The sequence below is a fragment of the Canis lupus genome, chromosome 4 (assembly GCF_048164855.1).
Source record: "Canis lupus baileyi chromosome 4, mCanLup2.hap1, whole genome shotgun sequence".
NCBI classification, from domain to species: domain Eukaryota; kingdom Metazoa; phylum Chordata; class Mammalia; order Carnivora; family Canidae; genus Canis; species Canis lupus.
The window spans coordinates 27,006,228-27,031,981 of NC_132841.1; the positions used below are offsets into that span (position 1 = coordinate 27,006,228).

The following is a 25,754-nucleotide window of genomic DNA, read 5'->3' on the forward strand; positions in this document are numbered from 1 at the left end:
TTTTTTTAAAGAGATAGTGCTACTAAGAGTAATAGAAGACATTATTAGAAATGTCAAAATCAGTAACATGTTTCCACCATTAATATCACTAAATATACAGCCATTAAAAAATAAGTTTAATGGATTGATTCATTAACTATCAAAGCTTCAAGAAACCTTGAAGGTCATTGTGTTGACTCACCTACTGCTGGTGGATGTACAATCAATTAGGAATTGGTCGATTTAACAATAGTTAAAAATATTATTTCTACCAGTAATCCAGCAATTTTCATATATAAGTACATGTCCTGAAGAAGTTTGCATACATGCATAAGGTACCATTTATAAAGATGCCCATTGTAACATCGTTTTGTGAGGAATTAGAAACAAAATAAGCATCTATCAATAGGGTATTAGATAAAATGCAGTCTTTTCCTGAGGTAGAATTCTAGACAGAAGTTAAAATGGATCAATGGGAATTGATCCAAAGAAAATCCCAATGTTACTAGAAAAATATATATAGGATCATGCATTTATTAACAAAACAGTAATTTTATTTCTGGATGAACATACATGGTGAAAAGCTTAAAAGTTAATTTGTATACTTATTTTTTAAATTGGAAAATATATTTTAAAGTGACTATGCTAAAAATAAAGTGACCGTTAACATTCTTGTATTCAGAGGAAGAAAATCACATCAAGAGTTGTGCGGGCTATGTGGACAATGTTTGGCCTTATTCTGAAAGAAATGAATGTTAAAAATTTTATGACATGACCAGGAAAATTTGGACGCATACTGAATATTTGATATTAGGAATTAAAATCATTATAGGTATAATAATGATACTGTGGATAGCTTTTTAAAATTTACAAGCCCTTCTCTCTTAGAAATACCTAGGCATATATATGGAAGACATTATATAATGTCTGGGATTAATTTGAAAAACATCTACTTGGGGAGGCACCTGGGTCACTCAGTTGGTTAGGAGTCTGACTCTTGATTTTGGCTCGGATCATGATTTCAGGGTTCTGAGATCAAGAGTCCCACACTGGGCTCCTGACTAGGTGTGGAGCCTGCCTAAAATTCTCTCTCTCTCCCTTTGCCTCTCCCCCTCTCCTCCTCTACCTCTCTCTCTCTCTCTCTCTCTCTCTCTCTTTCTGTGTCTCTCTTTCTCTTTTTTCCCTTCTACCTCTCTTAAATTTTTTTTTTCCTTGGGAGAAATGGAAATGGATGAAGGTGTGTATAGTAGAAATAAGCTCAGCTATGTGTTGACTTACAGATTTAGGAGATTGATTATACCATTGTTTCTATACTTATGAATACAAATGTATTTTTGAAATGCTCCAAATAAGAGATTTTTAAAATTGGCTTTAAAAGAAAAATTAAATTCTAGGCCCAGTGCTCCTTGTCCAGTGCTCTTCACAATACATCCCACTGAGACCATAATCAGTGGGTTCAGAACTCTGGATGGTTCAGAGTAAGCAACTCTTCAGAGTAAGCAAGGGTACCTAAGAAGGTTTTGCTCAGATTAATTTTCCTACCAGAGAAAGTTACATATAAAAAGTAATTTTTATTTATCAACAGTAGTCTACAGTTGAGCCATCAGTTCTGTTTGGGGTGTATTTCAGATTTCTCTCTTTCCAAACATGCCAAAATAACAAAATCATGTGATCAAGAGAGTGGAGCCTGAAATATCTGTAAGCAACCACAGAAGGGTAGGAGGTTACTCATTCCAACTTTATGATGTCCCAAGAAACTATTGCGATAAGAGAAAAAAACTAAAAAATAAATGAGAGATAACCAAGATAATGGAAAAAACAGAGGAGAAACAAGACAACGCTCAACTCTGGCTTGAGAAATTTATTATGCCAAGGAAGATAAATTGGAGAAACATGAAAAGGGAAAGAGATCTTGTCTCTGCCTCATGTATTTCTCTTTAAGTGAATGAGCAATAATATGGAAATAAAAGAGTTCAAAACAGAGCTGTGTGCTCAGCCAAAATCATGGTTCCTAATGATTTTCAACTTTGGCAGAAGCCTCACACTTTGTACTTGAGCAGTTTTCTTGATTTTGAATTATATGTGTAATTCATTCTGATCAGAATGTAGCTGTAGAGCCAAGATGCATTTACCAGTTGGAAATGAGAATGCTGGTCATGTGCTAAAGCCAGTCTTCCTTTTTCATATCAGAAGTGTCTACACTGTCATCAGTTTGGACAGTTCTGGGAAATACACAAACAAATAAAACTTGTGAAATCAGTTGTTTGGAGTCATCCTGGCAAAGAAATTGTCATATTACATATTTTCTTCTTACCAGGCTGTTCTCATATTAGAAAGACACAGTCTAAGATAGGCAAGCCAAAATGCACGAAACAAATGATGGACAGAGGGGGCACTTATTAGGCCATGGCGTCTTTAAGTGTTCAACTGGACTTCCTGTTTTGTCTTTTATTTTATTTTATTTTATTTTATTTTTTATTTTTTATTTTTTATTTTTTTGATAGTCACATAGAGAGAGAGAGAGGCAGAGACACAGGCAGAGGGAGAAGCAGGCTCCATGCACCGGGAGCCCGACGTGGGATTCCATCCCGGGTCTCCAGGATCGCGCCCTGGGCCAAAGGCAGGCACCTAAACCTCTGCGCCACCCAGGGATCCCTGTGTTTTGTCTTTTAACAGGACAGGGGAGAGTGAAGGGGGATGAGATGTGATAAGAGTTTGCACCTTAGAAAATTTAACCATTTGAGTGCAACTGGAAGAAAATTGGATTTTGTCCTGCTTTGTTTTTAAATGGTGGAGTTCAAGTTTTAGAAGGCATATTTTTTAGGGTGTAAAAAATATTCTTCAATAACTATGTTTGCAGCCTTTGTTTACCCCTTCTTTGGCTCTTTTGTTCTCTGAACAACCCCGGCTCATGGATCATTCCTGCCAATCCATCACATTTGGTTTTTCTTGAGTTTAAGCTAACAACCCAAAATATTAGTCAATCCTGCAAGTATTGTTTGCATGTCCTTGGGTTGTTTTTTCTTTTTAAAGTCAGCATTGTGGTATTTACTTTGGGATGGAATGAAATCATTGCAGGAAGATTCCTTTAAGAAAAAATTTTTTGTTTGGTTACGAAGGTGTAAAGAGATGTAGATATGTAGTTAGGTAGATGGATGGATAGACGAGCAGATGGGTAGGTGGGCAGATGGATAGGTAAATGGACGGGGGGTGGATAAGGGCTTGGAGTGAAGAAGAGTACGAGCAAAGAAAGGGAAAGAGGGAGGGAATAAAGGGAGAAAGAAATGGGGTCATTGGCTGAGTCAGAAAAACCAGTGGATTCCAATTCTGAGCCTACCATTTACTAGCCGAATCAATTTGGGCAGTGTATTTAACAAACCTCTGTGACCCTCAAGTTACTTACTTATGCAGAAAATTTAAATAATAATACCTGCCTTGTTGGGTCATTATAAGGTAATGGTAACTTTTTTAAAAACTAAGAAAATGAAAAGGAAAGATATAGATTTTAAAATACAAAACTGACCCCAAAACAAATATGTTCATGGTCCTGTCATTAAAATTCCAGGTTTTCATTTTACAAAAAGTTCAGAAAAGACCAAAATGGAGTCCCAAATAAATGTGTGGGAAATCATGTTAATAACATTAAAATGTGAGCTCCTTGTGACAATAGTGACATTATTGAAACATAAATGGCAACTCCTTGTAACTATATCAGTGGAAGACAGTTGTAGCTTTGTTCTCAGTGTGACCTACTTGGGGTTTGGCTGCTTGTTGATGGATATTATCATTTTTAATGTCAGTAAATAATGTGATGTCAGATAAATGAGCTGTTTCCTTTCTGTGGTATAAAGCTCATTTATCTTTAGAGAGCTTGAATGAGGAGAGAAATCTGAGCAGGAGCAATTGTTTCTGAATGTGCAGGATGGGAAATATCTTATTAATCCTACTTAACATGAGTCCCAGGCAGTTGAGTTCAATTCTAAATGTACATCTGGTAAATCAATGAAAGTGGATGCTTTTACCATTGACTGTGTTTTACTTATTAGAGAGCAACAGAAAGTAAACATTTCTACTTGAAGAAAATGATGCTACTCACAAAACATGACTGTATAGCTAGTATCTAGAAGACATCCCTCTCCATAACTCATATTTGGTTCAGCCCAACCTAGAGGTGCTTTAAGAAATCATAATCATATAAAATTAAGGATCAAAAAATGTGCTTTAATTAACTTTACTGATAATAGCTTTAAGAATCACAAAATAAGAATTATGGTAGAGTTAAAAGGCTCTAGAATCATAAAAAATTCCCATGATTTTGATTCCTAGGCTCTATAGTGTGTGGTTGTCTCCTAAGATGACCCACGTCTTGAGATGCCTGGGTGGCTCAGCTGGGGAAGCATTTGACTTTGGCTCAGTTCATGATCAGGCACCCACTCAGTGGGGATTCTGCTTCTCCTTCCTCTATCCATCCCTGCTGCTTTGTCTCTCTATCTCTCAAAATAAATCTTAAAAAAGAAAAGCCCACATCTTTTGTTTCTGAGGATGAGCTCATCTCATGAATCCATGGTCTATTTTTTCATGACAATACATTTAGCTAAAACCATTGGCATGCTATCTTCTTTGTTGGGAGATTCAGTCAGAAGAAAATGAAGATAATTTGCTTTTCTGGAGACCATCAAGTAGGGTGACAATCATCTCACTGAGTTTTTCTTAATACAGTGAAGATCTCTTAGAGCATTTCCTTAACAGCCCTCTGGAGCCTTGGAGGGCCATTAATGGAATCTAAGAAAACCAAGGCTGGAAGCTTCTTTAGAGATCATTTAATAAAGATGTCTGATTTTTTTTTCAAAAAGAAACCAGAAGAATAATATACAGGGTAAATTTGTACTGTAGGAGATCGAGTACAAGGACTTTTTGTAACATATTGAAACCACTGATGATTGGATGATTTAAAGTCTGTTTGAAAATTTTTGTAGATTTATCTTTGATAATTCCATTTAAGTATAGAGCTAACAGGGAATGTAGGGTGGGTATTATTTCACTCTCATTTAGAATAGTGGTTGGCAAACTAAAGCTCCTGGGGCAGATAAGACTAGTGGCCTGTTTTTGTACATCTGAGCTAAGAATTGTTTTTGTGTTTTTAAAAGATTATTAAAAAAACAAGAATATGAAATATATGAGGAAGACTATATGTGGCCTACAAGGTGTTCACTTTCTGTCATTTCACAGAGTTTGCTGATCCTTGCTAGAATATTCAGAGGAGGCTCTGTGACCTTCCTTTTGGATCACACAATCTTTTTTGTTTTGTTGTTTTCTGTTTTTTTTTTTTTTTTAATTCTTAAAAAACTTTTTATTATTTATTTATTTATTATTATTTTTTAAATAAGCATTATTGGCTGCAGGAAAATAAACACCAAGTTTTAAAGAATGTCTATTTGGGACCAACTTCAGGTTTAGCTTTTTGTTCTCAGGAAGATCCACCTGCATTATGAATTATAAATTAAATAATAAGCCTGAAACATGGGCAAATCTGTCTCTTCTTCCACAGAACTTTTGCTGACTTTTTAGCCACAGGATTTTGAATTATACAATTTCTCACCAAAACCACATCCATTTCCTGAACTGCCTCAAAATAGCTGTGAGCTCCAGGAAAATCTGGTTAAGCTGTTCATGTACCACATTACTGGGAACCCATCTGGGTCATGCTGGTTTCTCATGTCTATTGTGGGGCCATACTCTGGGGTTCCTACAGAAAAAATGTCTGTGGGTAGAATTATACCTTAAGAGTCCTCATGACTTCAGTCTCCAGAGCTGGGCAGTGGCAATTTTCAGTTTCTTTGTCACTACTGTTTTGAACACTCTGTTCAAATGTAAGTATTGTTCTTGAACTTGGTGAACTTGGTGATGGGATTTGGCACTCTGAATCTGGTATGGAGCTTAATGTTTAGGAAGTTTGAGGGTGAAGATGGGAATAAAAGGCAATGAAAGAAGGCAAATGGTGAATGAAACATGTTCTAATAGTGTTTCTCAACAGGAACTGTGCATTTTTTTAAAAGAGGTTTTTAATCACATTTATTAGGACTGAAAATGAAACCATGACATCAGAAATTCCTTTAAGAAAGCATGATAAATGATTGTTAATGAACAGAAAAGAATTCATTTATGTATGTCTTATTGTAATCATGTTTTGCTAAAAAATTCAGTGTAAAGTTATTAGATCTGTTTCCATATCCCTCTTCCCCACATTCATCAGCTTCACATTCTTAAAATTAGATCTTATTTTAAACATTGGCTTTGGAATTCTAAAACATGTATGCATTCCATGAAACTCACTATTTCATCCTGGAACCAATACATAATATGGAACAAAAATAAATTGAAGGTAGAATGGCATTTACTATAAAGATACTTTATGAATTGTGGAGGAAAGAAAGAAATCTAAGGAGGGAAAAGATAACATTCATCACAGAAACCATATTATGGGGAATTAAGAGTTATTGATAATCAGTCTCCTTTCCATTGAATAGCTCCTTCTGCCCTGCCCCATAGTAATCCTAAAATTATTGGCAGGAAAGTTTGGTACAGATACCACGATTGGATCAAATGTGTTATTGATAGAATTCATTGACATAAAACTGGATCTTGTGGCTACAACTAACCATTCTTCACTGTTTTCAGTTCTCAGAATAATTCAGCTCAAGGAGGTATTGACATTTATGTCTGAATGGATTCAGATCCATTCTGATCTCCATCCTGTGAGGAAAATTTCTTTTGTACTCTTCAGCCACAATCTTTGGTGCCTCTGTAATATTCTTTCCCTCACAGATAGCAATGGCTTTTCCTACCACCTGTTCTGTTGGAGCTTCTGTTTTCTATCCCACTGCTGGAGTAGCCCGTCTGTTAAAATAGATAGGAAGCTGGTACTAGGGCCAATAGTTAAACCACTGAGGCTCTATATTAGCATTTCTGAGGAAGAAGGATGTAAATCTATGTATTCTTGGTAGTTTTTGTCTGCAGTCATCTGTGGAAGCCCAGAAGAATGTTGACTTAATCTCTCTGATAGGTCTGCAGAGATCTAGTTATAGCCAAAAAATCATCCTAGATCATGGGTCTTAGAAGAAAGCAAGCTTGAAGTTCTTAAGGCTTTAGAAGTTAGTGGGGGGAAAAAAGATTATAGCTCAGTTTGAGTAGTAAAACTGGTAGACTCCAATACATGGTACTCGATAAGAGAAAAACTCTTGAAAACTCTTGTTATTTATGATAGGACAATTCATCAGTGTCTAAGACCACCCCATGCATTCTAAGAGATTTTGCCTCCCATTCCTGCCTGCTAACTGTAAGTATAGTCCATAGTCATTGAAACAACCAAAAAAAAAAAAATCCCTATAGTGTTTTAGTCACCTCCTCATGGAAAAATAATGCCTCTGGTTGAAAACTACTTGTTAGGGTTTTCAAAACCTCACCTCTGGATGATGCTTCTTTTTCCGATGAAGTTTTCTGTAGCCTATGCCCAAGGATGTCCAGAGAGAAAGCTGAAAGAAAACATAATTAAGGAGTTGGGCTACAGACTTTCAACCATTTGTTTGACTGAGTCTGGTCCTCATAGGAATTGCAGATTATTTCATTCTATGAAGAGCTCAGCAAGGGATTGGGGCTAGAAGAGTAAGACCATTCTCCTGCCATGGAGTCCAGGAATATATGAACTAGCCTGGTCAATGTGTTTCTTCTGAGTTTGAAGAAAACCAAAATTAATCTGTTCAACCTCTCACACAGTGGAGGGATGCTCTGACAAACAGACACATCCTCAAGATGTGCCTGTGTATCTATCTTCAAGTCTGTGTGAGGGGTTTATGTTAAGTTACTGAGGTTTCTTGTATTGGGCCTCTGGATCTAGTAGTCCCCAAGAGATATAGTGAATTTGTTTACATAGGCATTGGTTTATTGATTAAGAGTGACTGCTAGAGTTTAGGGCCTGCTTCTATCACTAACTAGCTCTGAGACTTTAAGCAAGTTCTTTTACTTCTTTGAACCTATCTCAGTTTCCTGCTTGTAAAGTTCAGATAATATGACTAGCAAGCTTGCAAAATGTTTTTGGCATTCAGTGAGTTCAAATGTATGAAATGCTTAAAAGAGTACCTGGCACTAAACATATAATAAGTGTTGGCCATTGTTAGTGTATGTACTAAATTCAGGACAAGATTAATATTTAGTTTTGTCTCATACGTGGAATTACATTTGTTTCCTAAGAGGAGGCAGAAAGTTTGTGCTGCTCCGTGCAGCTACATCTGCACCTAAAGAGAAAAACTGATTTGAAGACCCTTGTCCCTAAGTTTGCAATTGAATGGGAGCAGTGGCCTGACTTTATTATTTTTTTTCTCTTTTTAAAATAGAGTGTATTTAATTCAGGTTGAGCTATAGTCGGCATATAACATTGTGTAGTTTAAGCTATATGAGATATTGATTTGATACACATATTTTGCAAAATGATTACCATCATAGTGTCAGCTAATACCTCCATCACATCACATAATTATTATTTATTTCTTTTTGTGGCAAGAATATCTAAGATCTACTCTCTTAACAACTTTTAAGCTTATACAGTAGTCAACCCCTTATCCATGGAGATACATTCTAAGACCACCAGTGAAACCTGCCTGAAACCACAGATAGTACTGAATCCTACCTATTCTATGTTTTTCCTATAAATACATACTTATGATAGTTTACTTTAAAAATTAGGAATAGTAAGAGATTAATAATAATAATAATAATAATAATAATAATATAGAACAATTGTGACAATAGACTTGTGATAAAAATCATGTGAATGTGGTCTCTTTCTCTCTCAAAATATCTTATTCTACTGTGTCTACCCTTCTTCTTGTGGTGATGTGAGATGATCAAATGCTTACATGATGAGATGAAGTGAGATGCATGACATAGGCATTGTGACATAGTGTTAGGCTACTGTTGACCTTCTGGTGATGTGATCGGAAGGAAGATCATCTGCTTCCAGACTGTGGTTGACCACAGGTAACAGAAAGAGCAGAAAGTGAAACGGCAAATAGGGGTACTGGTGTAATACATTAAAGAGCAGAAAGTGAAACTGCAAATGGGGGGTATTGGTGTAATACATTGTTGTTAACACCGGTCAGTGCTGTGTGTTAGATCCCCAGAACTTATTCATCTTCTAACTAAAAGCTTGTACTCTTTGACCAACATCTTCCCATTTCTACCCACTCCCCCACCCCCAGCCTTCACTCAGCCCCTAATAACCATCATTCTACTCTCTGTTTCTTTGAGCTCAGTTTTTTTTTTTTTTTAGTTCCATATGTAAGTAATACATTGCAGCATTTTTCCTTTTCTGTCTGACTTATTTCACTTAGCATAATGCCCCCAGGGTCTGTCCATGTTGTCACAAATGGCAGGATTTCCTTCTGTCTCATGGCTGAATAATATATCATTGTGTGCATGCATGTGTATGTGTGTGTGTGTGTGTGTGTGTGTGTGTATAAAATGTCTTTATCCATTAATCTATTGATAGACACTTAGGTTCTTTCCATATATTGGCTGTTGCATATAATGTCACAATATATCCTTGGATATATTCCTAGAAGTGGGATTGCTTGCTCATATATTAATTCTATTTTTATTTTTTGAGGAACCTTTATACTGTTTACCATAGCAGCTGAATCAATTTATTTTCTCACCAACAGTGCAAAAGAGTTTTCTTTTCTTTAGATCCTCCCCAACACTTGTTAGCACTTGTCTTGATTATAGCCATTCTAACATGTTAATAGCCATTCTCACATGTATGAGGTGATTTCCATTGTGATTTTTTTTTTTGCATTTCACTGATTATTAGTGATATCAAGCATGTTTTTGTGTACCATTGACCATTGGCATATCTTCCTTGGAAAAATGTCTATCCAGTTCCTCCATTTTTTTTAATCAGATTTTTTTTGTTACAATATATCAGTAGACTGTAAGATAAAAATCATATGATCTTCTCATTCAGTGCAGAAAGAGCATTTGGCAAAATACAGTATTCTTTCATGATAAAAACAGTTAACAAATTTGGTATAGAAGGAACATACCTCAACATAATAAAGGCTACATATGACAAACCCATAGCTAATATCATACTCAATGGTAAAGGTTGAAAACTTCATGTAAGATGAGGAATAAAACACGGATGCCCATTCATACAGCTCCTATTCAACACAGTAATGGAAGTCCTAACTAAAACAATCATGCAAGACAAAGAAATAAAAGGCAAATGAGTCAGAAAGGAAGAAGTAAAATTGCCTTTATTTGTAGATGATATAATGTTGTATATAAAAAATTTTAGAGGTTTCACCAAATAAAACCCTATTAATGAATAAATTAAAGTTGCAGAATACAAAATCAACATACAAAATGAGTTGCATTTCTATGTACTAATAAAGAAATGTTTGAAAAAGGAATTTTTAAAAATCCCATTGATAATAGCATCAAAAACAATAAAATACCTAGAAATAAACTTACCCAAGGTGGTGAAAGACCTATACATGGCAAACTCTGAAACTTTGCTGAAATAAATTAAAGAAGACACAGACAAATGAAAAGATATCCCATGTTCATGGATCGGAAGAAACACTATTGCTAAAATGCTCATACTACCCGAAGTCTTCTATAGATCCAATGCAACGTCTATCAAAATTCTGATGATTTTTCCACAGAAATAGAGAAATCCTAAAGTTTGTGTAGAAACTGAAAATGAGTCCAGATAGCCAAAGTAATCTTGGAAAAGAAGAACAAAGCTGGATGCATCATGCTTCCTCATTTCAAACTATATCACAAAAGTATAGTAATCAAAAGAATATGGTACTGGCATGAAATAGATGCACAGACCAATAGGACACAATGGAGAGACCAAAAATAAATTCCCTTTTATATAGTCAACTAGTATTTGATAAGGGAGCCAAGAATACCCAATGGGGAAAGGATAGTCTATTCAACAAATGGTCCTAGGAAAATGGGATAACCACATGCAGAAAAATGAGTATGGACCCCTGTCTTATCCCACTCACTGAAATTAAATCAAAGTGGATTAAAGACTTAATCATGTGTACTGAAACTGCAAAATTTCTAGAAGAAAACATAGGGAATAAGCTCTTTGACATTGGTTTTTCAACAAATGTTCAGATATGATACCAAAAGTGCAAACAACCAAAGCAAAAATAAATAAGTGGGACTATATTGAACTACTATAATCTTCTGACAGCAAAAGAAGCAATCAACAAAATGAAAAGGGAATCTATAGAATGGAAGAAAATATTTGCAAACCACATATTTGATAAGGGATTAGTATTTACAGAAGCATGATTTTCATGTTGTACTTGCCTTTAGGTAACATTATCTTTGGGCCTTTCGAGAAGGAAAAGAAATGAGTCCTTCCTCCTCATGCTTCCAGAAAGTAGTTATGCTGAAGTTAATAGGAGGCTTGCCAAACTCATTAGTGTGATCATTTCCTCCACTACCATTGCTGCGGCTTTCAATTTCAGAATAGTGAGTAGAAAAAAGGAAGGAGAAAAATTTGAAATATAACCACAAGAATAAGTCCTACAGGCGATGTGTGATCCTTCAAGGAGATATGGTCCCTTAGAGCATGAAGCTAAAGTCTCCTTCATAAGTATATCATAAAAATTGGGCAGAGGGACTTGTATTGGTTGGCCTTGAAACACTAACTGGAACTGTACCCTCTTACCCTGTAGAGTTTTAAAAACTGGGCATTATATATGAAATGATAATTTGCACACATTGGAAAATTGGCAGCACAGGATGTAGATCTCCAAGAGAAAGAGATCAGGGTAAACCTTATAATTGCCCCAGCCGGCTCTCTAGAGAGTAGATCTGGGCAGGAGCACAGAGACAGACGACTGAAAAAAAGTTTGCTGATCTCCCTCAGTTGAGAGACACTGCTGAGAGTTAGGGAAGCCCAAAGTTACTAGAGTCCTCAGAGAAGCATACCAAAAAGTGTTGATGGAGAGAAGAGAGTTGCACCAATAAAAAATTCTGGGGACCTTTATAAAGGATTCCTCCCCTCTCCTCAGAGAACAGCATGAGGAAATTACTGGAAGCTGGGAAAAGAAACACTGGAAAAGATCAGACAGAGCCACCTTTGGAGCTCACACAGGACCCAAAGTAGAGTTTTTCCCAATAGCTGGAGTATAAAAAATAATATATAAAGTAACCAGTAGGGTGCTTGCCTCAGCAGTAGGGCAAAATTAGAAACTGCTCTGGTTCTGCCAATCAAAACTAAAAAGCAGTCTTCAAAAAGACCAGACTATTTATAAGCAACTTTGTCCTGGGTGCAGGGGTGTGGGGGGAAGCAAAGCTCAACAATATTTAAATAAATACAAAAATATCCAGCTCCCAGCAAGGTTAACTTCATAATGTCTGGTATCCAATGAAATATGGGAAACATAACCCATAATGAGAAGAAAATTCTACCAGTCAGAACAAACACAGAGGACATAATTAGCAAACAAAGGTATTAAAATAGATATTATAACTATATTATTCATGCTTAAGGAGATAAAGTAAAGCAGAAGCATGTTAGGAAGAGACATATAAGGAATAAGATCTAAAGCAAACTTCTTGAGATGAAAAATGCCACATCTAGATGAAAAATACACTGGGTGAGATTAGCAGCAGGTTAGACAATAACTTGATGTTTTACCAATAGAAACTCTTCAAAATGAAACACAGAAAGGAAAATCACTGAAGAAAATGAGCAGAAAAACCATCTTCAAGCAAATATGGCCATAATTAGAGTTCTAAAGTTATCAGAAGAAAGAGTATAATAAAGGTACAAGCAGAAATCAATGAAATAGAAAACAGAAAAGCAAAAGAGAAAAATCAATGAAAAGAAAATCTTGTCTTCATAGAAGATTAATAAAATCAATAAACATCTAGCCATACTAATCAGGAAAATAAGAAAGAAGGCACAAATTACCATTATCAGAAATGGACAAGGAAATGTCACTGATGTTAAAAATGTAACAAGGAAAGATTATGAACAAGTTTATACCAGTAAATTTGACAACTTGAATTAAGTGTATAACTTCCTTGAAAGACACAAACTACCAAAGCACTCTCAAGAAGAAAGAAATAAGCTCAACAGCCATATATTTATTTTTTTAATTGAATTTATAGTTAAACTTGTAAAAATACCTCCAGATTAAAGTATGGCTTTACTGGCAAATTCCATAAAACATATCATCATCATCATCATCATCATCATCATCATCATCATCTAATGCCAATTCCTCACAAACTTTTCTAAAAAATTGAAGAAGAGCAAACACTTTCCTATTTATGCATTAATAATTAGCATTATTCTGATACCAAACCCAGAATAAACTAATTATGAGAAAAATAAAACACTAGACCCTCATGAACAAAGATATAAAAACTCTTCAAAGATTTTTACAAATCAAATCCAGCAATATGTAGCAAGAATGACCAAATGGAGTTAATTCTTAGAATGCAAAGTTGTTTTAACATTCTAAAGGTGGCTAGGGATTTTTGAGTAAAAGGAGGACATTATTCTTCATCTTATTCTCATGCTTGTAGTGCACCAAGGTTTCTTTCTCACTGTGATAGAAAAAGAAGGGCCTCAAGTCTTTGAGGACCTGCTAATGGTCTAAGCAGAATGTACCTGTTCTCATGACCTCAAACTTGTAAGCCATAGGGTGGTATGATAACAATGATCTAGGATCCATCAGCCTTCAGCAAGATGTGAGACGTGCTACTAGTGGAAAGAGCATGGATTCTAGAGTTGCAGAGGCCTTGCTTCAAATCTAGGCCCTGCCATTTATTGAACAAATTGGTTAATATCTCTGAATCTTAGAGATATTGCCAGGATTAAAATTGTGCTGAGGCTCAGGAGTGAAATATGGAGGCCACTTGGCATGGAGCAAGCACACAGTATATATGCTTATGGTGCTGGTTTACCGTGATGGCTTTGAGTTATGGCTATGGGCAAAGATAGCTAGGAATCTGAAGCCAGCCCTGTTCTATTTCTCTTTGTGGGCCCTCGCCTGGTTTCCTAGTCCATGAAATAGACCAAAAGTATCACCTACCTCCAAGAGGTGTTGGGGGGGTAGGCCCTTTCATTTAATACATGATAACTCTTAGAACAGTGCCCAGCACACAGAAGGTTCCATCAGCATTAGCTATTATTCTGAAAGCTTGTATTGTTTCTTCTGTCACTGACGTGGTCACTATTGTTGTTGACAAGCCAGCTAAAGCTTTGAGATCCTGGCAGGAAAGACTTACAAATTAGGGTAAGGACAACAGGTAACAGAGTCATGGAACCCTCACGTATGCTCAGCCTCCAGCTGAAAACAGACTTGCCTGGCCCTGACTGAAAAGGGAGAGGTGAAAAAGCTGCACCTGGAGAAATCAAGCCTTGGGGGGCCAGAGCAGGGCAGGCTCTGACAACAATCTATCTCGGAGATGGGGATATTTTGTTTGAGACACGTCTAGTTGGTGTCGGATCTTTCTCAACGGTCATGGGATGTGGTGTGAATAGAGAGACCTGGGCTATCATTGAGAACAGTGTGGCCCTGTCAGCAGGTGATGGCACCTGAATGACAGTGTGACAGGGAACAGAAACAGGGCTACAGCTAGCAGCTCTGCCTGCCACAGTGACAAGCACTGTGCAGATTTCCACCCGACTGGGCCTGGGAAGGCCTGCCAGACGGTGTGCTGTGTGCTACCGATTTCTTTCAGCACTTCCTATTTTGCCATTCATAGCCTCTTGCTATTAAGCAGACAGAACAGCTCATATCCTGTGGACAGATGATAGATATGTCATATCTCTGAAAAATTGTTTGTCTTCCACAGGTGTATGGGCTTCCTTCTACAGCCGGCAGGTCACATGACACTTTTCAACACTCTCTTCTGTACCAGCTTGGCATCCAGAGTCTATCAAAAGGGAAATCTTTCACATGCAATTACGATGGAAAATAAAGGTGATGAAGTGCTGTGTACCAAGAAGGGATGAGATCAAAGGGTGCTAATGAAAATGGATTACAGTGGAAGGGCAGCTTCCACTACAGAAGTTGTGTGGAACTGCTTAGGACCTGGCACTGCTTGGGGGCACACACTGGCATGCACCCGTGTGCACACAGAAGGGACAGCCACAGATAAAATCACAGGACAGCTTCTCTTAAAATAATAAGTTGCTGGGGTTGACTGTAACCCAAGAGGAATTATGGATAGTGTGTAATCGTGTCAAAGTACTACAAAAGCATCTTTTTCTCAGTAATTCACATAATACATATTTCCTCCAGCACCAACCAATTAGTGGCAGCACTTCAGACCTCCAACAGCCTAGTTTACACACATTGAGGCTGATTTTCCAATAGGATCTTCCATAGCACAGGGCCTGAACACCCAAAAGCGTATTGTTTTTTATTGAACTCTGGGAGGTCAAGGGGAAAAAAAGCACAGCCTGGTGAAGTTTATGAATGAAGCTGCTTATCATTGGAGTCTTTGCAGTCATACAGTGCGCCCATCTTGGTGGCATCCTTTTTAATTGGAGAAGAATTTCTCTGCCTACCAAGACCCTTTCCTAGCAACGGCCATCACCTTGGAAGTATATATCACACACCAGCATTTCAAATTCTGGAAAAGAGCTTGCCAAGACCAATTTAGCAAAGGTTTTAGTTTTTATATCCAATCTCTTGCTTTGAAATACTACAGGAAAAGCTAACTATTTTCAATTAATTGTGGGTAAACCAGTCTGAATTGGTTTAAAAAAATCCTCTTAATTATAGATTACTTGAAAAGAAATATAATTGTATTAGTCTCAGTAATGGTAAAGGCAGTAATTCAAAGGAAGCTAACACAATTTTGTCAAATATCTTTCCAAGTTCTTGCTTTAATGGAAAATTAAGTAGTTTACCAATTGTAGTAAATAGATGCTCAACTATTTGAAAATTGCTTGTTTTTCTACATAGGTTTAAAATTGTTCCTATTGTCTTATTTAATATATTGGATAGATTAGTAACCCTTTTCCCTCTTTTGCAAATATAAAAATAATTGAGTGGTCACTTTCATAAGTAATAAGTCCTACATCAGTGAGGGTGGGGAGATAAGGAAAGGGAACCGGCATTTGGTGAATGTGTGCTAATTTGATTTTATCTTCACGCAAACTATTTGATGTAGATAATATGTCCATTTTTCAGATGAGGAAACCAAAATTCAGTAAGTTGGTCAGATGGTGATAGAACTGGCATTGAATTCCTGTCTTATCTAGCCTCTCCATTGGCATTCTGCAACCTTCACTTTTGCACCTTGCTTAACCCACTTTGGCTGGCTGTCACATGCTGTCTGTCTCTAACCAAAGGGTGCTGGTCCAATAGCAGCACCCAGATGCTTTTATAAATATTTTTTGTTACCAAATGTAATAGATTTCTGAATGAAATGTCTATCTGTTCCCCAGAGGAACAGTATCACAAAGTGAGTGGTCCTTGCAGTGCTATTTTCATAGCCCTCAAGGGTCCTATCTTGGAAATATAAGCAGGCATTCACTTGAATTCTCAGTGAATCTGAGTGAGCAATGTGCCTTATAGAAGACTTTGTGGTAAGCTAAACGGACATGGAGAGGACTTCTTGACTACATTCGAGTGAATTGGGATATGTAGGGGTCAGTCAGGAAGGCTTCCTGGAATGGATTTTCACACACACTGGTTTCTGTGGCCCTTAATTTTCCAGCAGTGTCCCCATTATGTCCACTAACACAGTACCCAGCTATAATTGGGTAAGTGAATCCTGGGGAATTTTCATCCATTAGCACTTAAATGTGAGGTAAATCATTAGATTAGAGCAGTGTTTTGGAAGTGGATGGCAATGGGCACAGGAAAGATGAATTTCAAGAGGAGAGGGGAAGAGGAGCCATTAGCTGACAAGGGAGATTGCAGAGAGTGCAGGATGGTAGTGGGAAGAATTGGGTCCTGTGAACTCAAGGAGTGGGGGTAGGAGTGTAGTAAAGAAACGTTCCTTACTTGACAATTTTGCCTAAGGCCAGCTTTGCTTAGTAAACCTCATGGGATCATCTTGCTCACTTCAAAGGATCTGGCCCACCAGAAGAACAAAACAATATTTCCCTCTGTGGCAACTTGGCATTGCAGCTGTCATCACAATTGTATCCAGAAAAGCAGCTTATTCAAGTGGCAGCTTGTTCCTTGAGGCTTGTCTCATCTTTGAGAAATGCCCAGTGACACCTCTCAGAGGAAATCCCTCATTCCAGGACTCTGTGATATTTTCTGCAGGCAGCAAGTACTTTAGGAATATGTTCCTAGGCATAATGAGCCCTGGGATGGTGTTCACTAGTTTTGTTGGAAACCAGACCAAACTTCCCGCACACAGCTCCAGGAGGCACTGAAGAATTTCTGGTTGTTTCATTAGACCTTTAAGAGCTGTTGATTGAGGACTTCATTGAAACCAGCTTTTATGTCCCCAACCTCACTCTTTCATTTTCCATTTAAGCCCAGACTGCTATTTACTGATGGAGAATGGAGTTGGTGACTGATTAAAATAAAATGTTTCTGTAACCTTCAGTTGCATGTAGAGAATAGAGTGCCGTCAAAGAGAAATGAGTAGGGGAGTAGAGAAGACATTGTTCTCTCTGTTCTCCAGAACTTGGATTACAAAGCCTTAGACCTTGAAGGGGCTTTAGTGAAGCAAGTAACTGGCCTAATTCTCATAATGGGCAGATGAGAAAGCTGAGGACAGGAGAAGCTCTACAGCTGGTTGGTGGGTAATTCTATAACTAGAATACCTTGTTCTCATCTGCAAAAGATGGTTAAAAGGTAGGGATACGCTGCCTTTTATAATGCAGGACGACTGGGATGGATGATCAGGAGTCACATGTGGTCTTTTTGGAGAACCTGAGCTGTTCAGGCAGTAAGGAAGAAAATGCATCAGGAGGTCTTGGAAACCATCTTCAAATATTTGTGGAGCTGCCACACCAAAGTGTGAGGAGATTTATTCTGTGTAGGCTGACAGTGTGGCTAAGATCCATGGAGTCTTAGGAGAACATGTTTGACTCAATGTGAGGCAGGTATTGATCTGCCTTCGGTAAGGGCCTGGAATAGTTAAAAGACTAGAGAGTCTGCGGCCTTGGAGGAAGGGACTGTCCAATCCAAAAATATGTTCAAAGGGATTTCTGTGCTCGGAATATTTTTTTTTCAAAGTTAAAGTTAATCAGCAAGTTTCCCACCACAATCCCCAAGAGTCCACATCGAATATAGAAGGGAATGGGATGAAAGCAGACACTTAATGTGTCAGTCTCTGGTCAAAGTATGTTATCTGCTGAACAATTCATTATTCTGGGTCTACCGTGGCCCTGGGGGTCATAGGCCTTAGCTGTGATAGGGCTCAGAGAAGGAGTTGCTGTGAAAGGAGGGTGTGCTCTGTGGACATTTTTTAGGCTAAAACTAGAGATGTATTGATTGTTCTTAGGTAAACCCAGGGATAGAAAAAAAAAAGGGGGGGAGGGGGAAAGTGGCACCCATGGCTGAGGTACCTACTATTAGTCTAAAGGGGGCAAATCATTCCCAGGTTTGAAAGACTCTTACAAGACCAGCAGAGACCAGGCCTTAGAAGGGGCCATGTCCCACCAAGAGGTGATAGGGAACCTCTCAAAGAGACCTTTATAGTTAGTTCTGAGAGTTAAGGGCCATTAAGAAGAGCATCCAAGGCACTGGAAACCCTGAGCCCCAGACTGGCATGGCATGCCTTACTCTCTCTGCCTCACTTACTTGGATATCCTCAAAGGCCTAGATTCTGAGCTCTAACTTGTCAGATTGCCATATCTTAATTGAAATCTCTGAGGCTTGAACCTTTTTCTTCCAGAAATCTTTCCCTGGCCTCATAGACCTATACTGGAATTTCCTGCCTCTGAGTTCTGGGGTAAAGCATGGGTGACAGGCCATGTATGTCAGGACCCTGAGAGGTCTCAGGGATAACACTGACAAGTCGAATCATTACATGGGCTGGGTCCTGTCTCAAGTTCTCTTTAGTTTCCCCTAAGAATGTCATTGTTAGTCCCCTTGAAATATCTTCTCCTTTGGTTCTTCACTGTTCCCAGTTATTCTTCTCTCTAGGGTGGAAGCTGGTTCCTGGCCCAGTAGAGGAAGTTGTTCCCAAGTTTAGAAGAGCACAATCTCTTCTCCCTTTCTGTATACGTTTCTCAAGGACCCACTTACCTCTTCCAGGTTAGTGATGTATGACCTAAAGCCTTAGGCTCATCCTCACTGAGTTATTCAGTACCTGCTCTAAGGGAACTGATTTTGTCACTTGCTTTGTTTATGCTTTGTCACAGGATCTCCATTGGCTTTAGGGTGTTTAACTCATCCTCAGTATTTCCTAATTTCCTCTTGAAGGCATCAATAATGTTTGTTTTTCTAACCATAGGTTGTCCCATCTGAGTTGCTCATGAAAATGAGAAAACATTGACACATTTCTGACTCCCCCTCCTGACCTTGGGTTTTACTTGTTGGCTTGTAAATCTGAACTGGAGGAGTAAACTTATTTGGAGAAGCTATGAAATGTCTATCCTTGGAGACTGTTTATGTTGGGGATGAGAGGAGAGTCTGTGTGCCCACAAGTACCAGGATCCAGGACCTGGGATCAGGCTAGAAGCCAGAGATAAGGAACTCCTTTTAATCTTTACTGCAAATGGAAATAGCCAATAAATCAGAGCTATTTATTGAGTGCCTACTGTGTTTGAACAACAGGGGAGTGGGAATTTGTAGAAACAGATGAAGTTATCTTAACTGAAAGCCTACCAGGTTCTTCTCATTTGTTGAAGACCTTTGGGACTAAGCTAGGTAGTGGTACCAGTGGTTGAGAAATTGAGAATCAAAAAATTAGATTAGCTTCCTACTTGAGACTTGGAAGCCCTTTGTCACTTTTATTAGATGAGGCTGCATCTTAGGATGGCAGAAATGAAACCTCAGCTTTCTACGCAGCACTTTTTATGCCCCTTGGTAGAATGTGGAAGACACTTAACCTCTCAAAGCCCATTTTCTCAGCTACCAAGTGAGTCTATCAATACCTTCCTCAGACTTGTTCTGAGAAGTAAATAAAACACTGTATTTTAAGTGCTTAGCACCCGATAGACATCCAGTAAGCACCAATGACTGAATTGTAGCTGGACTATCATTGCTAGTGACCAATATGAAGAAGCTGAAAAACATATTGTCTGTGTTGTAGCCTATATTGTCTCATGGAGAATCCTGGTTTCAGGTTCTTTTATCTCTGCCAGATTTTATAGTATTAAGCTGGCACACTGTAGAGGGTGTCCTGGGAAAATGTCTGATGGGCCAGAAAAGAAAAGGACAAATCTCCCTAAGAGAGCTTTGTGGGCTCTTGTGTTAATCAAAACAGCAAGGAACGGTGGAAGGAAGGCAAAGTTAAGAGTGTACTTCACATACTCTCAAGGGTGAAGACTGGGTAGGAGAGACTGGAAAAGGAGGTGGGATGTGGTGGTCCCAGAAGAGAACGATGATCAGCATCAAGCTTAGTCAATGGAATTGAGACAAGGACAAGCCAGTTACAAAACACATCAGCTGGGGCAGTGAGGCACCACCTGCCTCCTAGTCAGACATCAGAACGCATGGCCCAAATTCTGGGCGGGTTTAAAGGGACCAGAGTATAGCATGGACCCAAAAGAGGACAGTGTGCCCATTTCTGGGCAGGAATCCTCTCTCATTTTTCTCTTGGATGCTTTGAATTTAGGTAGAAAGCCCCTCAACTTTATTTACAAAAAAGCAAATTTGCCATCACTCCAGTCATGTGCTTCACTTTTACATCAGCTCAAATGGCACTAATTTTTTGAAAGTACAGAAATTGTTATTGTGATAGCAATTTGCTCCCAACAAGCAAAGGCCATGACAGGCTGGCATTATCCAGATTTTTTTTCCATGACTCCTTCAAAAATAATAATAATATTTCAAACGGATTGCAATGTGGTTAATGAGATATTTACAATGATTATCAGAAGTGGAGAGGCCTAGACATTTACACTAGTCAGCTGGCAAGATTAACCCAAGGCACTTTGACCCACCTTTTGAGAGAAAAAAGACCTCTCTAAATTTCAAAGGAAAACATCATTTATTTGCATCCATATTTCATTTTTAAATACCGAAAACTTAAATCAGCCTCACACAAAGGACCCTGGTGATAGCTCAGAAGAGTGAGATAGACCACATATTTATAAATGCCCATGGTGGCCATGAATGGACAAAGGTCCAGGTAGGTGCAGAAGGGGATCTAAATATGCTACATTTATGAATTTTTTGTTTGAATAAAGAATCAAATTGCACTTTAAAATACTAGTCAAAAAAATAAAATAAAATACTAGTCAACTCTCCTTTGGACTAAAGCACTAGAACTTGCTTCCTTGGTCCCATTAATGGGAGTTGAGGTGAGAGATGACCAATTTCACTCAATGAAAGAGGAGAGACTGTATCAGACACAGCAACTGTTCTGTTAGAACAAAATGACATCTCCTGCCTTGCCCTGTAGCATTTGCAGAAGTGTTTAGAAAGTATAGGAAAATGGGGCAGAAAAAATAAAGTTCTGTGAGGAGTTGTGGAAGAAGAGTAGAGCTGCCAGGGGGTGGGGTCTGGGTGCGGAGCTCACACTGTCCCACTCCTAAATACACTCCAATGGCCACTTCTCTAGTAAATGCATTGCAGTTCTCGAGATATGAACCTATTCCCTCCCTCCCTCAATGTTCCCACTGGGTACCTCCTTTTCAGCTCCCAGTATGTGTACTAATGACCCAAATAAGAAAGAGTTAATGATGGATGGTGCTCATTTAATTGGCTGAAATTGAATGATGTGCACTTTCTGAATCCCGTTAATTATTGGATCTAATCTACATATTGGCAAGTTGTCATAAGAGATGGGTTGCAAATGCTGAATCAAAACTTTTCCAGGCTTGGCAGTAGTAAAATGGCAATGTGTTAAATGTTCTCTTAGGAGATTAGAAAGGAACTTTTGTGTAACTGTAATACAGTCATGATAAGATAATGGATTACATAGACTCCTTTAAGACATTGACTTTATATATCTTGTATATTCAAAAAATAGCCTTTCTGGTTTGAATGTGACTCTTTATGCACAAAATAGATAATGGTCGGTGATGAGTTACTATACGGGGATGGTTGCAGCCTGTCTTGTGCATCCAAATGCTAGCCTGCTCTCTCAGGTTTTGTACTGAATTTCAAAAGGCTTTGTGGCCAAGCTTCCCATGAGGGATGGGACTAAAATATAGGAGATGTTGGGGAAGCCACTGAAATTTGTGTCTAAAAATGTGAATCATGGTACTTTGTGTGTCTACTCAAAGAGATTCTAAGGACCAGACAAAATGGTGGTTTGAAAATATTTCATATGCTGCAAAGCTCTACACACTTACTGTTATTATGACTCTAAAGAGTTCCTCCTGGCCTATAAGAAAACATTTTCTCCTGCCTTCTATGAACCATAGTGAATACCTGTAGATTCTTAGCATATTATGCCAGATATATGTGCAAGTCTCAGTGTCCTTTTGTCCTTCTGTTGGGGACTCAGGCTGGACGACGGGCACATTGTTTTCCAGGCATCTTTCAGATGTTTTGAAGTGGGTCTGGTAAGAAACAAAGCTATGTTTCCAATTAATTTTCTAAGTACACAATTTGCTCAAAGTACATTTAAAAAAAAAAAGGAATTCAACAATAAAGTATGGCTTGCTGCTGTTCAACTGCCAGAAATTTGGGATTCTATGGGTTTCACTAATATCAAAGGCTTCTGTTTAATATGACTTTGTATTAAAGTGGGCCTTACTGTCAACTTAGCAAAACCTCTTGTTTAATCTCAAGTTTTGTGTAGTTTTTATTAATCCAATGTGCATCTGTTAAAAATAACTCCAGATAATGCAACATTTGATTAAATAGAACTCCTTAATACAGCCATTAGCTGGTGGGATTTTTTTTTTTCCATTTACGCATTCCAGACTGAGCCTGATAAGATGGCACTACCATTTAGCCCGAGGTGTGGAATGTTAATCCTGGGATCTCGGACAGTTTGTTTATTTTTTATTTATTTCCTGAATGTGCCACTCAGAGCAATGTGGAAGATATGGGTCCTAGAAGGCAAAAGTTCTCTGTTTAGCCTTGGAGCCTCAAGAAGCTGACAGATTAGCCCCTGCCCCAGGGGCAACACCAATGTTCTGGAAAAAGGTGGAGGAGTAGCATTGAGCTTCTGTCAAGAGTAGCCTTTCCCTTCAGGGCTCTGTGAGTAACATGTCGAATGAGGACAGAGCAGTGAACAAGACAAGCTTGGTCCCTGCTATCATGGCCTGTGTTTTCTAGCTCAAGCCACTAGTTGAGGAGGCTGTCTTGGTTTTATGATCTTCACTCTATTAAATTGAGTCTCGGCTCACTGAATGGAAGCTGTGTCCTGTTGATCACCATTTGGCCTTTATAATCATTCTTTAAAAAGCATTTTTACTGCTTATATATTTTGAATTCCTTGGAAGTTAGGGATTTGGGTTCCATTTGATTCAAAGCTTATTAACTGATGACTCATCATGGCCAAGACTGTGTATTTCCTATTCTTCCAGCCTCTCCCAGACGATTAGATATCCAGTAATCCCTTCTCTTAAGCCTGGAACATCCAGAGTCATGAAAGAAGATAGAGCAGGATGTGCTCTGCATGGTGGTGCCACATCTAAAAGGACACTGTCTATATCATAGATAGATAGATGCTAGATTTGTGCATTTACAATGATGATCCCCAGGCACACGGCAGTGTCTTGTTCTCACAAAATCATTTTATATTAAATACACCAAAAACATTTTCCCACGTATCAAATGAGTCCTGTAAGAGATACGTTTTTAAAATTTACCTAAAGACACTCCATAAGCCAGTGGTCCATTGTTCCTTTCCTCATCATGGCAGGGACCAGGACAATTCCTCTGAATAATTAGGGCGATAGAGGAAAAGGGACTAGACTCAGTGGATTTCATTTCTAACTATGCAAGTCAACCAGCTATGTAGTGTTGAGCACATCCCATAACCATTTTGAGCTTCAATTTCCTCATCAGTAAAATGGGGAGTACCCCCATACCTCATGGAGTTATTAAGATCAAATCAAGTAATTCTGGGAATATGCCTTGTTCCGTGTGCTTGGGTTCAATTAACATTATTTCAGTCTGGTGGCTGGGATAGGACCATGAGTAAAGAAGGAAAATGGGGCATAAACCTGCCAGGAGACTGTATGGGCGGCAGATTTTAATTGTGCATCCTCTGGATGACTGTGGGGTGAGGTCAGGAGACCATTTTGGCCCGGGAAGGATCATCACTGAAGTCTTGAAACTCCCTTCATTTTTAGCAGCCTAGTGAAGGGCATTCAATTTTCCTTATTTCCGTCTTGGGGATTGCAATCTACATTTGCAAGAAAATGAGGGTGTCATTTTCCTAGTTTCCAGGCACCTAGGGTGATTCATTGCAGCATTAGAAGTGGTTAATGGCAATTGAGGTAGCAGCAGTTTTTGGCGGCAAGCAGGACCCTGCCAGAGACCCTGGGTAACTCTCAGGTGTTATTACAACCTGTCTGGCTTTCTATTGCACTCCCTGGTTTTCCCATCAAGTTATCTGCCAGTCTCCTGCTTTCATTTCCTGGGCAGAGATTCAAAGGTCAGCCGGAAACCCCTTCGCCTTGCTGCAAAGGAGCTGATGCATCGATTCTTGTGTTTGGTTCTGATCACAGATTGAAATTAGATTGCTTCCTCTCCTGGCTTGGGTTATGATAGCACTCTGTAGTTTAAGAAAATTTATTTACTGTGCGTTTTGTTTCTTGAAAAGCCTGGTAATTTGTTTCTGTCCTCTACTCAATGAAAGTAGGTCGAGGACTGGCCAGGATCCAGGGGTAATGAGGTGTTGGTGAGAAAAACACCACCAGAGAAATGGATCTTTATTAAACCCTTCCTGTGGTGATGGTGGCAATATTGCAGCTCAAGGTGATGGGTCTCTATTTCCTTATGGCTTGACTGGAATTGGCTGATTCCCTCTTGAGGGGCCCCTTCATCCCAGATGGAATATGTCTAAGTTTGGTGACCTACATTCACCTGATGGAATAACACTTCCAAAGTGTGCGTGCAACTGAGAAAATGGACAGGGCTTAGCACTCAGTTGTGGGCCACGTGTAGATGTGTGTGTTCATTTTCAAGTTGTCTTCAAGCTCCTCCAGGGAGGATGAGTGGGTGGAGGAGTATGCTTTATCTGTATTTAGAGGGAGCTTCCAGAGGCTGCAAGGCCAGAATCCTGTGACTGAAGCTTGTTACAAAGAATAAAGAAAGGAAAGGTGTTCAAACCCAAGAGGCGAAGGACGGTTACCAAACTTTCTCAGTTCATGGTGCCCTTTGTATCTCAATTAACTTCTGTGTTATTTCTAAGTGCGTGCATGCTTGCATGTGTGTGCGTGTGCATATGTGCAGAGTTCCACTTATTAAGTAGTTAGGTACATTTGGATGAGTTAATAGGTATTTATTTGTGTCCTAATACGGTGTGGTCATTTGAAAGAAAAATAAGCATACTTGAAAAAAATACACATACGTGAAAGAAAAGATTTATTAAATAACCACAATTACTGCCAATGGGATATATACACCTGTTGAGCACCGCACAACTTCTCAAATCTTGGAATCAGATTGGACACTGCTACCCTC

The 25,754-nt window shown here is 38.6% G+C and overlaps 1 protein-coding gene across 8 annotated transcripts in view; it reads left to right on the plus strand.

Moving 5' to 3' along the window:
* Window positions 1–25,754, plus strand: part of LRMDA (leucine rich melanocyte differentiation associated) — a 1,020,248-nt gene that overhangs the window by 675,081 nt on the left and 319,413 nt on the right. Inside the window, exon 7 of one of the 8 annotated variants that reach the window (XM_072823721.1) lies at window positions 14,875–15,002. The exons of the other annotated variants lie outside the window; for them this stretch is intronic. Within the exon in view, the coding sequence (XP_072679822.1) occupies window positions 14,875–15,000 (126 nt within the window). The 3' untranslated portion in view covers window positions 15,001–15,002. The remainder of the gene's footprint in view (window positions 1–14,874; window positions 15,003–25,754) is intronic. 8 annotated transcript variants of the gene reach the window in all.